We start from the raw sequence: 12,434 nt of genomic DNA, 5'->3' as shown, positions 1-12,434 counted from the left end.
ATGTCCCCCTATCCCCCTGTCCCTGCAGCCCCCCCTGTCCCCAAGACACCCAGACTCGTGTCCTTGGCACTGCCCTGTCCCCCAGGAAAGGGACCCCACAGATGTCAGTGTCCCCAACTCCCAGGGGACCCCCCGTGTCCGGGTCCCTGGGGACCCCCCAATGTCCCTGTCCCTGCCCCTCCCCTTCTCCCCTCCCCGCAGTCTCCGAGGGTGGCAGTGCCACCACAATGTCCTTTGTCCCTCGGTGCCTGGCACGGCCCCCGGCGCCCTGGCACGGCCCCCACCCCCCCATGCATCCCCTCACGCCAGTGTCCCCACACGTGTCCCCCTCGTGACCCCACGTGAGTGTCCCCACATCCCTGGGGCCTGTCCCCACCGTGTCCCCCCATATTCCTATGTCCCTATGCCTGTCCCCTCCATGTCCCCATGCCTGTGTCCCCCCATGTCCCCATGCCCATCTCACCATCTGTGTCCCCCATGTCCCCCTGTGTCCCCCACACACACACAGACAGGTCCCTTGGCTCTCCCCCATCTGTATTTGTGCCCTGGGGTGGCCGTGTCCCCGTGGGGACAGTGGCTCTAGGTGGGGATGGTGCCGGTGGCCAGGAGGATGATGAGGATGAGGACGATGACGCCCACGAGGCCGAGGATGACGAGCAGCTTCACGTTCTTCCACCAGTAGCGCCGGGCCATCTTCTGGGACGTGGTGCGGAAGTGCTCCGACTGCAGGGACAGTGCTCAGGGGCCTGGGGGACACCCCGGGGACAGGCTGACACCCTGGGGACAGCCCTGACACCCCGGGGACACCCATGCCACACTAGGGACAGCCCTGACACCATGGGGGCTGCCCTGACACCCCAGGGACAGCCCTGACACCCTGGGGACAGCCCTGACACCCCGGGGACAGGCTGATACCATGGGGACAGCCCTGACACCCCGGGGACACCCATGCCACACTAGGGACAGCACACTGCCACCCCAGGGACAGCCCTGACACCATGGGGGCTGCCCTGACACCCCAGGGACACCCATGCCATACTGGGGACAGCACATTGCCGCCCTGGGGACAATCCTGCCCACCCTGGGGACCCTCTGCTGCCACTCTGGGGACACCCACTGCAGCCCTGGGGACCCCACAGACACCCTAGGGACACCCCCCAGGGTCCACGCCATCCCACTGGGCGCCCTGGGTGTCCCCGTTCTCCCTTGGGGACCTTGTGTCCCCTGACCTGGGCACCCAGTGCCACCTCAGGAGCTCTGAACCACCTTGGGGGCTTTGGGACCACCACAGAGACACCGTGCCACCTCAGGGACCGTGGGTCACCTCAGGGAGCTGTGTGCCCACCCTGGTGACCCCCTGCCCGCCCTGGTGACCCTGTGCCCACCCTGGTGACCTTATGACCACCCTGGTGACCCCATGCCCACCCTGGTGACCCTGTGCCCACCCTGGTGACCTCATGCCCATGCTGGTGACATCGTGCCCACCCTGGTGACCTCGTGCCCATACTGGTGACCTCATGCCCACCCTGGTGACCCTGTGCCCACCCTGGTGACCTCATGCCAAATGTGGGTACCCTGTGCCCACCCTGGTGACCCCGTACCCGATGCGGGTACCCCGTGCCCCCTCTGTGCCCCCTCTCATGCCCCCTGTGCCCCCTCACCGTGGCCTCCAGGTCCTGGCTCTTGCTGTGCAGCTGCTCCAGGTTCTCCCCCCGGGCCAGGATCCTCTCCACGTTCTGGCTCATGATGGTGGTGACGCCCTGCACCTCCTGCTGCAGCGCCCGCACGCGCCCCGCGCCAGCCTCCAGCGCCGGGGACCCCCCCGGGACCCCCGCCTGCGGCACAGGGCAGGGTCAGGGACCCCCCCGGGACCCCCGCCTGCGGCACAGGGCAGGGTCAGGGACCCCCCCGGGACCCCCGCCTGCGGCACAGGGCAGGGTCAGGGACCCCCCCGGGACCCCCGCCTGCGGCACAGGGCAGGGTCAGGGACCCCCCCGGGACCCCCGCCTGCGGCACAGGGCAGGGTCAGGGACCCCCCCGGGACCCCCGCCTGCGGCACAGGGCAGGGTCAGGGACCCCCCCGGGACCCCCGCCTGCGGCACAGGGCAGGGTCAGGGACCCCCCCGGGACCCCCGCCTGCGGCACAGGGCAGGGTCAGGGACCCCCCCGGGACCCCCGCCTGCGGCACAGGGCAGGGTCAGGGACCCCCCCGGGACCCCCGCCTGCGGCACAGGGCAGGGTCAGGGACACTCCCGGGACCCCAGGTGGATCCCGGACACCCCCATGACCCCATGCCCACCCTGGTGACCCCATGCCCACCCTGGTGACCCCTGCCCGATGAGGGTACCTCACGCCCACCCTGGTGGCCCCGTGCCCCCATAAACACCCCACAGCACCCTACAGACACCCCATCAATGCCCGGGGCACCCCCCAAACACCCCAGGCACCCCAAAGGAACCCGCCAAGCCCCCCTTGGTGGGCACCCCAGCACCCCGTGGGTGCCCCGTGTACACCCCCCGAGTGCTCCCCATGGCCCGCAGACACCCCAAAGGTGCCCCCACAGGGCCCCCCGTGTGCACCCTGGGCACCTCCCCTGGCACCCCCGACCCCACATGAACCCCGAAACCCCAGAGACCCCCGAAGCACCCCGAGGGCGCCCCTCACCCTTTATGGACACCCCCTTGCACCCCACAGACACCGGGGATCACCCCGGCTGCTCCGCCTCCCACATCCCGGTGACCCCACACATCCCGGGGACCCCCGTACCCCCCTCCGGTGCCCGCCGGTGCCCCCCGTACCCGTTCCCCGGTGCCCCTCCCGTACCCCACCCGGTGCCCCCCGTGCTCCCCGGTGCCCCGGCCCCACCATGGTCCGTCCGGCCCCGCTCGGCTCCGCTCCCGCGGCGGCCCCGGACCCTCACGTGCGGCGGGGCGGGGCCGCGGCGATGGCGGCGGCGGCGGCGGCGGCGGGTGCGGAGCGGGGCGGGGGGCGCGGAAACCCCGGGGACCCCCAAGACCCCCGAGCCGTGACCGCTGACCCCTGACCCCCGGCAGGCCCGGCGCGGCGGCGGCGGCCGGAGCGGGAGGAGGCGGCGGAACCTCCCCCGAGCCCCACCGGGTCGCCCAAGTGCCCCGGTACCGGGCCCGGGCTGGCGCGGCGGCTGCTGGGCTTCGAGCTGCGGGACCTGACGCGATGGCAGCGCTTCGTGCGGCTGCTGCACCGGCCGCAGGACCCCGCCGCGCTCGGGGCTTTCCGCGCAGCCTTCGGTCAGCGGGGACGGGGCACCGGGGGGGCTCCGGGGAACCGGGGCTGGCACGGACCGGGAGGGACCGGGAGGTGCTTCAGGGAGACCGGGGGCACAGGGACACCGAGGGGCCGTGAGGGGCACCGGGACAGGGAGACCGCGCACGGGGGGACACCGGGGGACATCGGGGGACGGAGCGAGGAGGGGCTCGGGGAGACCGGGACTTTGCGTGGGCTCGGGGGCACCGGGACCTTGGGGGGCTCGGGGCTCGGGGCCGGGAGCCGGGGGTCCCCCATGCCGGTGGCCGGCGGCGTCCGGCCGTGACACGTCAGCACCGGAGCGAAGGTTGGGCTCGGGCAGGCGGAGGGGTCAGCGCCCGGCCGGGCTGCGGCCACTGCCCGAGTGACCCCGGCCGAGTGACCCCCGTGTCCCCAGGGCTGCTGATGGCCCTGGACGTGCCGCAGGAGCGCGGCCTCGGGCACCTGGACCAGCGGTACCTGGACGGGCTGGAGGTGTGCCGCTTCCCCCTGCTGCCCTTCCTGGCGCCGCTGCCCCTGGACTGGATGTACCTGCTCTACACCGTCATGTTCCTGGGTACGGGGAGGGGAACGGGGGGGAACTGGGACAGGAACGGGGGTGGCACTGGGACAGGAATGGGGGTGGCACTGGGACAGGCTGGCACGGACCGGGAGGGACCGGGAGGTGCTTCAGGGAGACCGGGGGCACAGGGACACCGAGGGGCCGTGAGGGGCACCGGGACAGGGAGACCGCGCACGGGGGGACACCGGGGGACATCGAGGGACGGAGCGAGGAGGGGCTCGGGGAGACCGGGACTTTGCGTGGGCTCGGGGGCACCGGGACCTTGGGGGGCTCGGGGCTCGGGGCCGGGAGCCGGGGGTCCCCCATGCCGGTGGCCGGCGGCGTCCGGCCGTGACACGTCAGCACCGGAGCGAAGGTTGGGCTCGGGCAGGCGGAGGGGTCAGCGCCCGGCCGGGCTGCGGCCACTGCCCGAGTGACCCCGGCCGAGTGACCCCCGTGTCCCCAGGGCTGCTGATGGCCCTGGACGTGCCGCAGGAGCGCGGCCTCGGGCACCTGGACCAGCGGTACCTGGACGGGCTGGAGGTGTGCCGCTTCCCCCTGCTGCCCTTCCTGGCGCCGCTGCCCCTGGACTGGATGTACCTGCTCTACACCGTCATGTTCCTGGGTACGGGGAGGGGAACGGGGGGGAACTGGGACAGGAACGGGGGTGGCACTGGGACAGGAATGGGGGTGGCACTGGGACAGGAATGGGGATGGCACTGGGACAGGAATGAGGGTGGCAGTGGGACAGGCGGGGATGGCACTGAGATAAGAACGGGGATGGCACTGGGACAGGAATGGGGGTGGCACTGGGACAGGAACGGGGGTGGCACTGTGGCACTGAGACAGGAATGAGGGTGGCACTGGGGCAGGAATAGGGGGGGCACTGGGGCAGGCAGGGATGGCACTGGGACAGGAGTGGGCATGGCATGAGGACAGGAATGGGGTTGGCACTGGGGCAGGAACGAGGGTGACATTGGGGCAGGCAGGGATGGCACTAAGAACGGGATGGCACTGGGACAGGAACAGGGATGGCACTGGGGCAGGAACGGGGGTGACACTGGGGCTGGAAGGGGGATGGGACTGGGACAGGCAGGGGTGGCATGAGGACAGGAATGGGGGCGACACTGGGGCAGGAATGGGGATGGCACTGGGACAGGAACGGGTGTGACACTGGGGCTGGAAGGGGGATGGGACTGGGACAGGCAGGGGTGGCATGAGGACAGGAATGGGGGTGACACTGGGGCAGGAATAGGGGTGGCACTGGGGCAGGAATGAGGGTGACAGTGGGGCAGGCAGGGATGGCACTGAGATAAGAACGGGATGGCACTGGGACAGAAATGGGGGTGGCACTGGAGCAGGCAGAGGACAGGGGGCACACCAGGGGTCTGCTGTGCCCGCAGGGGCGCTGGGCATCATGCTGGGCTGCTGCTACCGGCTGAGCTGCGTGGCGTTCCTGTGCCCCTACTGGTACCTGCTGCTGCTGGACAAAACCTCCTGGAACAACCACTCCTACCTCTACGGGCTGCTGGGCTTCCAGCTGGCACTGCTGGGCGCTGACCGCTACGGGTGGGCACCGGGGGGGCTGCGGGGACCCCCAGAGCACGGGGAGCCCCTGGGGACACAGGGGGCACTGGGGATCCCCCACTGGGGCTCTGTGAGGCAGCAGGGTGGTGACACGGGGCTGGGGTTCCCATGGGGTGGCAGAGGTTCTGGGGTCCCTTGTGGCACTAGGGTCCCAGTGGGGTGGCCCAGACCCCACTGGGTCCTCAGGGGGTGGCACAGGTCCTGGGTACCCCCATGGCATTGGAGTGGCACAAGCCCTGGCATCATCCCCTGTGGCTCTGGTGTCTCTAGGGGGTGGCACAGGTCCTGTGGATCCCTGTGGCATGGGGTGGCATAGGCCATGGTGTCCCCAGCGGGTGGCACAGGTCCTGGGGTCCCCATGGTGCTGTGTCCCCAGGGGACACCCCTGTGGCACTGTGTACCCACCTGGTGGGACAGACCCAGGTGCCACCTCTGGCTCTCTGTCCCCAGAGCGTCCCCAGGGTTCTGGCAGTGGGTGACACACTGGGGACACTGACAGTGGCCTTGTCCCCCCGTGTCCCCCCAGCTCCGTGGACGGGCTCTTCCGGCCCCGGAAGCGGAACGCCCACGTGCCGCTGTGGAACTACGCCCTGCTGCGTGCCCAGGTGGGTGTCCCTGCCCCACCCCCGGCCCCCCTGACCCTGCCCCCCCAGGTGTTCATCGTGTACTTCATCGCGGGGCTGAAGAAGCTGGACGCCGACTGGGTCGGGGGCTTCTCCATGGGGACCCTCGCCCGGCACTCGCTCTTTGCACCCTTCAGGTCAGGGCAGGGCAGGGGAGGGGGCCAGGGTCAGGGGGGTGAGGGGTGAGGATGAGGAGGGTGAAGGGAGTTGATGAGGGTGCAGTGGAATTGAGGGGCCCAAGGTGAGGATGGGGAGGGGGTGACGGGGAGGGGACACAGTGAGGAGGGTGAGGGGATGAGGATGAAGGTGGGGCTGGGATGAGAGGTGGGATGGGATCCATTAGATGGGATGGGATTGGGATGGGATGGAACGGGATGGGATTGGGATGGGATGGGTTATAGGGTTGGAGGATGAGGTTAAGGAGGTTTGAATGAGGGGGGCACAGGGCATGGGTTTGGGGTGAGGATGAGGAGGGGCAGGCACAGAGCATGGGTTAGGGGTGAGGATGAGGGGGGCACAGGGGGGGGGTTTGGGGTGAGGATGAGGAGGGCACAGAGCATGGGTTAGGCGTGAGGATGAGGAGGGGCACAGGAGGTGGGTTTGGGGTGAGGATGAGGAGGGGCACAGGGGGTGGGTTTGGGGTGAGGATGAGGAGGGGCACAGGGGGTGGGTTGGGGGTGAGGATGAGGAATGTGACGCCCAGCAGGAGGAAGCTGAGGGAGGTGATGGGATGGGGCTGGGGCGGGGCCGCTGAGGCTGAGGCCGGTGCTGTCGGGGCCGATGCCGAGGAAGGCTCCGTGGCCAGGCTGGTGCTGTCGGAGGAGCTGACCAGCCGGCTGGTGGTGCACGGAGGGGGGCTGGTGCTCGACCTCTCCGCCGGCTTCCTGCTCTTCTTCGACGCCACGCGGCCCCTCGCCCTCGTCTTCGTCACCTACTTCCACTGCATGAACTCCCAGCTCTTCAGCATCGGTGAGGGGGGAAAAGGCACCCCCAGACCCCCCCCAGGGCACCCCCAGAGCATCTCCAACCCGGACATGGGACCCCTGGGTACCCCCAAACACCCCCAACCAGGGCGAGCTCCCCCCTCCACAGCCCCCAAACCCCCCCAAACTCAAACAGGGGTGCCCAGACACCCCAAAACACCCTGACACTGCACAGGGACCCCCCTCCCCCAATCCCAAAGAGGGGCACCCCCCACCCCCAGGTGCAGTGGGGGTCCCTAAGTGTCCTCCCCCCAGGCATGTTCTCCTACACCATGCTGGCCACCAACGGGCTCTTCTGCCGGCCCGAGTGGCCACGGGGGCTCGTGGCCCGCTGCCCCCCCTGGCTGCAGGCCTGGCTGCCCAGCACCAAGCCCCCCCAGCCCAGCCCCGACTGCCACTACGGGGGCCGGAGGGCCCGGGGGGGCCTTCGGCCTCGGCAGCACATGGCCGCAGCCTTCACCATCCTCTACGTGCTGGAGCAGCTCTTCCTGCCCTACTCCCACTTCATCACCCAGGTGGGCACGGGGAGGGATGGTCTGGGCTCAAGGGGGGGGTCTCAGGAGGGTGAGAAGGAGTTTGGGAGACACAGGGAGGGGACTGGGGAGGGCATAGAGGGGGCAGTTTGGGGGCTGGGGGGGCATTTAGGGTGGTAAAAGGGGGCTAGTGGGAGGTTTGGGATCCCTGTCAACTCCTCGTCCCCTGGGGTGGGGACACCCCTGTGCTCTGTGACCCCCCCACGTGTCCCCAGGGCTACAACAACTGGACCAACGGGCTCTACGGCTACTCCTGGGACATGATGGTGCACTCCCGCTTCCACCAGCACGTCAAAATCACCTACAGGGACGGGCTCACCGGGGAGGTGGGCTACCTGAAACCAGGGGTGAGCGACCCCCCAGTGCTCCCAAAGACAGGCACTTCCCCCGTGGGCCTCAGTTTCCTTCATCCCTCATTTTCCCCTTGTTGCCTTCATTTCTCCCCATGTTTCCTCATCACTCAGGGAACAACCCCTGTGCCTCGTTTTTCCCTGTTCCTCATTCCCCCCATCCCTCAATTTCCCCTATCCCTCATTGCCTGTTTCCCCATCCTCATTTTCCCCTTGTTGCCTTCATTTCTCCCCATGTTTCCTCATCACTCAGGGAACAACCCCTGTGCCTCGTTTTTCCCTGTTCCTCATTCCCCCCATCCCTCACTTCCCCTGTCCCTCATTGCCTGTTTCCCCATGCCTCATTGCCTCAGTTTCCCCATGCTGATATCCCTGTGCCTCAGTTTCCCCATGCTGCTGTCCCTGTGCCTCAGTGTCCCTGTGCCTCAGTTTCCCCATTCCTGTGTCCCTGTGCCTCCGTGTCTCCGTGGCTCAGCGTCCCTGTGCCTGTTTCCCCGTGACTATGTCTCCATGCCTCAGTGTCCCTGTGCCTCAGTGCCCCCGTGCCTCAGTGTCCCCATGCCTCAGTTTCCCCATGCTGCTGTCCCCGTGCCTCAGTTTCCCCGTGCCTCAGTGTCCCCGTGCCTCAGTTTCCCCGTCCCTACATCTCCATGCCTCAGTTCCCCCGTGCCTATGTCTCCATGGCTCAGTGTCCCCGTGCCTCAGTTTCCCCGTGCTGCTGTCCCCATGCCTCAGTGTCCCCGTGCCTCAGTTTCCCCGTGCCTCAGTGTCCCCATCCCTATATCTCTGTACCTCAGTGTCCCCGTGCCTCAGTTTCCCCATCCCTATATCTCCATGGCTCAGTGTCTCTGTGCCTCAGTTTCCCCGTGCTGCTGTCCCCGTGCCTCTCCCCATTCCTGTGTCCCTGTGCCTCCGTGTCTCCGTGGCTCAGCGTCCCTGTGCCTGTTTCCCCGTGACTATGTCTCCATGCCTCAGTGTCCCTGTGCCTCAGTGCCCCCGTGCCTCAGTGTCCCCATGCCTCAGTGTCTCTGTGCCTCAGTTTCCCCATGCTGCTGTCCCCGTGCCTCAGTTTCCCCGTGCCTCAGTGTCCCCGTGCCTCAGTTTCCCCGTCCCTACATCTCCATGCCTCAGTTCCCCCGTGCCTATGTCTCCATGGCTCAGTGTCCCCGTGCCTCAGTTTCCCCGTGCTGCTGTCCCCATGCCTCAGTGTCCCCGTGCCTCAGTTTCCCCGTGCCTCAGTGTCCCCATCCCTATATCTCTGTACCTCAGTGTCCCCGTGCCTCAGTTTCCCCATCCCTATATCTCCATGGCTCAGTGTCTCTGTGCCTCAGTTTCCCCGTGCTGCTGTCCCCGTGCCTCAGTGTCCCCGCGCCCGCAGGCGTTCACGCAGAGCCGGCGCTGGCGGGACCACGCCGACATGCTGAAGCAGTACTCGGCCTGCCTGAGCCGGCTGCTGCCGCGCTACAACGTCAGCCAGCCCCAGATCTACTTCGACGTCTGGGTGTCCATCAACGAGCGCTTCCAGCAGAGGTGACACGGGGACACGGGGGGAGCTGTGGGTGCTGCTGCTGCTCTCAGCTGAGGTTACAGAGGGCACAGGGTTTGGGGGCACACGTGGGGGTGCCACAAGGGGGTGGCTTGTCCCCACAGCCGGACGTGTTGTGGACCCCGTGTGCTCTTAAGGTCCCCTGTGCTATGAGCACCGTCACTTCCAGCAGGGGTTTGGGGACACCCAAGGGATTTGGGGGCTCTGCGGGGTCCTGACACTTTGTCCCCTCAGGCTTGTGGACCCCCGGGTGGACCTGGTCCGTGCCCCCTGGTCCCCGTGGACCCCCACGCCGTGGCTGCTCCCGCTGCTCGTGGATCTGTCGCCGTGGCGCCAGCGGCTGCAGGAGCTGGAGGCGCAGCTGGACGGACACACGGACACCGTGTTCATCGCAGACTTCCCCGGTGAGGCCGGGGCTCCTGGGCTGGGGTACAGGGGGCACGGAGGGGTCAGTGGGGGGCACAGGGAGCAAAGGGTCCCAGGGGTTCAGGGGCTGGTACAGGGCGTGGGGGTCAGTGGGGGGCACAGGGAGCAAAGGGTCCCAGGGGTTCAGGGGCTGGTACAGGGCGTGGGGGGAATCCTGAGGTTGGGGGTGGTTTTGGGGTACAGGGGGGTCCCTGCAGTCAGTGGGAGCGTGGAGTAGAGGACACGGGGGGTACCTGGGGCTTGGAGGGACGTGGGGGGGCACAGCGGGGTTTGGGGTGGGGGTACAGAGCCTGGCTGTTCCAGGCCTGCACCTGGAGAACTTTGTGAGCGAGGACCTGGGCAACACGAGCCTGCGGGTGCTGCGGGGGCAGGTGCTGGTGGAGCTGGTGGAGCAGCAGCAGAACCACTCCCTGCAGGAGGGCCAGGCCATGCAGGTGAGGCTCGGGGGGAACCCCGGCGGCTTTGGGGGGTGCCTGGGGGTGCTGACACCCCGCTCGCTCCCCCAGCTGCCGGCGGGGCAGTACCACAAGGTGCACACGGTGTCCCCCGAGCCCTCGTGCTACATGTACCTGTACGTGAACACCACGGCGCTGGAGCTGGAGCAGAAGCTGACGCGGCTGCGGGAGCTGCGGGAGCGCGTGCGCAACGGCACCGGTGAGACCCCCAGACACCCTCGGCACCTCATGCCTGGGGGGCTCTCAAAATCCTTGAGGCCTTGCTTCCTGGGAACCCCCAAAATCCCCCATGCCTCATGCCCTGGGGGACCCCAAAAGCTGCGTCAGCTCAGCCCCTGGTGAGCAGCGGGCTGAGGGGATCAAGGCAGTCGCTGTCACTGGGGTGGGGGTGACAGCAGGGTCCCCAACTTCCAGTCACCTCCTTCTCTGGTGAGCAACAGCACGGGAGGATGACAAGGACAGTCAGTCCCTGTCACTCGGGTGGGGAGATGGCGACATTTCCCCGTTCCCATCACCACGCTGGGGGGATCACGGGGACCCCCAGAATCCCCGTCGCTGAGCCGGGGGGGTGGGAAATCAGTCACCCCCTAACCCGCACCACCTCTGCCCCCCCAGAACAGTCCCCGCTGCCCCCCGAGCTGCGTCCCCTGCTGGGGGAGCCCCTGCCCGCGGGGGCCCCTCTGGACCCGCTGGTGTCGCTGTTCCTGCGGCGGGAGCAGCGCCAGCAGCGCCGCGAGCGCCAATCCAGCCCGGCCCAGCGCCTGCGGCGCTTCCTCCGCAGGAAGTTCTTCCTCTTCCGCCGCAGGTCAGTCCCCCTGCCCCCTGTCCCCCCTGTCCCCTCGTGCCCCCGGTGCCCACCGCTGTCCCCGCAGTGCCCTGATGACGCTGATCGCGCTGCGGAACCTGGCGCTGGGCCGCCCGTCCCCGGAGCGCCTGGCACAGGAGGTGGCCTTCGCCAGCTGGCGTGGGGAGGAGGAGGAGGCTCAGCCCGAGGCCGACGGGGGGGCCCAGAGGGGCCCCGAGCTCTGAACACCCCAAATAAATGCAGTTTTGTAAGCCAGAAATGCTCCCGTGCCTCAGATCTGTAACCACCCCCCTGCCCTGTGCCCCTTTCCCTCCATCCCTCAGCTCCCCAGCCACGTTCCCTTCCTCCATCCCATCTCCCCCTGTGCCCGTTCCGGAGCGCCTGGCACAGGAGGTGGCCTTCGCCAGCTGGCGTGGGGAGGAGGAGGAGGCTCAGCCCGAGGCCGACGGGGGGGCCCAGAGGGGCCCCGAGCTCTGAACACCCCAAATAAATGCAGTTTTGTAAGCCAGAAATGCTCCCGTGCCTCAGATCTGTAACCACCCCCCTGCCCTGTGCCCCTTTCCCTCCATCCCTCAGCTCCCCAGCCACGTTCCCTTCCTCCATCCCATCTCCCCCTCCATCCCATCTCCCCCTGTGCCTGTATCCCCTCACACCCTGCTTTCCTCCGAGCTCATTTCCCCCACATTTGTTTTCCCATTCCTCAGTATTTCCACAAAACCCCATTTCCCCCATAGCTGCTGCCCCAATGTTCATTTCTGCCTTGTACTCCCACTTCCCCCACTCCCAAATCCCCCCCATTCCAGGACGGTGTGCCTCAGTTTCCCCCGTATCTGTTCCCCCACACACTTTCTCCCTATCTGCTCCCCCACATCCCACTTTCCCTTGTACCCCAATTTCTCCATCTCCAGTGCCTCAGTTCCCAAATTCCCTCAGTTCCCAAATTCCCCCTGCACCCGTGTCCCCCCACACACTCCAGGTGGCTCCGTCTAACCCATCGCTTTTATTGAGATTCTTTTCTTTTCGAGTTCATTTTTGGAATTCAGTGGATCAAAACATTCGGACGAAACCTCCCGAAAATAGCAAAACCAAGAAGAAAAAAAAAAAAAAAAAGGAAAAAAAAAAATATCCTCAAGGGCAGGAGAAAGCCCCCCCTGCCCCCCCCCAAGGCACTCTGGGGGCCGGAGCCCGGGCGGGCAGTAAACAAGCCGGCTTCTCTGTACCACACCGGCCACCAGCGCCGCGCCCGGGCACCCCCGGCGCTCCAACAAACCCAATCCCCCCCTGTTTCACCCCAAAACACGGG

At 67.6% G+C, this 12,434-nt stretch overlaps 3 protein-coding genes across 7 annotated transcripts in view; 1 reads left to right on the top strand and 2 right to left on the bottom strand.

Annotated features, from left to right (window-relative positions):
- The window catches only part of LOC121346684, a 13,729-nt gene extending 2,552 nt beyond the window's left edge, over window positions 1–11,177 (bottom strand). The window contains 1 exon segment of the mRNA XM_041424700.1: window positions 11,146–11,177. The gene's annotated coding sequence lies outside the window, so the exon portion shown is untranslated.
- Window positions 517–2,883, bottom strand: VAMP8 (vesicle associated membrane protein 8). Its single transcript, XM_041424707.1, has 3 exons — window positions 2,824–2,883; window positions 1,662–1,835; window positions 517–723 (listed from the first exon to the last, which is right to left on the bottom strand). The coding sequence occupies exons 1-3, from the start codon at window positions 2,866–2,868 to the stop codon at window positions 580–582; spliced, it is 363 nt and encodes a 120-aa protein (XP_041280641.1). The 5' UTR covers window positions 2,869–2,883; the 3' UTR covers window positions 517–579.
- On the top strand, window positions 2,934–11,758 carry GGCX (gamma-glutamyl carboxylase). 5 transcript variants are annotated; one of them, XM_041424662.1, is made up of 16 exons: window positions 2,934–2,969; window positions 3,051–3,266; window positions 3,680–3,838; window positions 5,227–5,392; window positions 5,937–6,015; window positions 6,064–6,170; window positions 6,839–7,002; window positions 7,499–7,531; window positions 7,765–7,896; window positions 9,278–9,429; window positions 9,680–9,849; window positions 10,175–10,305; window positions 10,378–10,525; window positions 10,942–11,131; window positions 11,199–11,271; window positions 11,525–11,758. In XM_041424662.1, exons 1-16 carry the CDS (start codon window positions 2,945–2,947, stop codon window positions 11,665–11,667), a joined length of 2,088 nt encoding a protein of 695 aa, XP_041280596.1. In that variant the 5' UTR covers window positions 2,934–2,944; the 3' UTR covers window positions 11,668–11,758. The 5 variants fall into 5 exon arrangements, with proteins under 5 accessions (XP_041280596.1, XP_041280594.1, XP_041280593.1 ...); XM_041424660.1 differs by having other exon boundaries at window positions 7,272–7,531; window positions 11,525–11,754; XM_041424659.1 differs by lacking the exon at window positions 11,525–11,758 and having other exon boundaries at window positions 7,272–7,531; window positions 11,199–11,490.
- Window positions 11,759–12,434: the final 676 nt, after the last annotated feature.

The sequence above is a fragment of the Onychostruthus taczanowskii genome, unplaced genomic scaffold (genome assembly GCF_017590055.1).
Source record: "Onychostruthus taczanowskii isolate IOZ18803 unplaced genomic scaffold, ASM1759005v1 scaffold84, whole genome shotgun sequence".
Taxonomy (NCBI): Eukaryota; Metazoa; Chordata; class Aves; order Passeriformes; family Passeridae; genus Onychostruthus; species Onychostruthus taczanowskii.
The sequence above is the reverse complement of the archived record's forward strand: the minus strand, read 5'-3'. Positions and strand labels throughout refer to the sequence as shown.

Bases quoted from the DNA above. Each gene is read 5' to 3' on its own strand.
- VAMP8 (XM_041424707.1), bottom strand. From the start codon at position 2,868: ATGGTGGGGCCGGGGCACCGGGGAGCACGGGGGGCACCGGGTGGG. The intron at 1,836-2,823 runs GTACGGGAGGGG...CCTGTGCCGCAG, and splicing joins CACGGGGGGCACCGGGTGGG to GCGGGGGTCCCGGGGGGGTC. The intron at 724-1,661 runs GTGAGGGGGCAC...CTGTCCCTGCAG, and splicing joins GCCAGGACCTGGAGGCCACG to TCGGAGCACTTCCGCACCAC.
- GGCX (XM_041424660.1), top strand. From the start codon at position 2,945: ATGGCGGCGGCGGCGGCGGCGGCGG. The intron at 6,171-6,838 runs GTCAGGGCAGGG...CTCCGTGGCCAG, and splicing joins TCGCTCTTTGCACCCTTCAG to GCTGGTGCTGTCGGAGGAGC. The intron at 11,132-11,198 runs GTCAGTCCCCCT...CTGTCCCCGCAG, and splicing joins TTCTTCCTCTTCCGCCGCAG to TGCCCTGATGACGCTGATCG.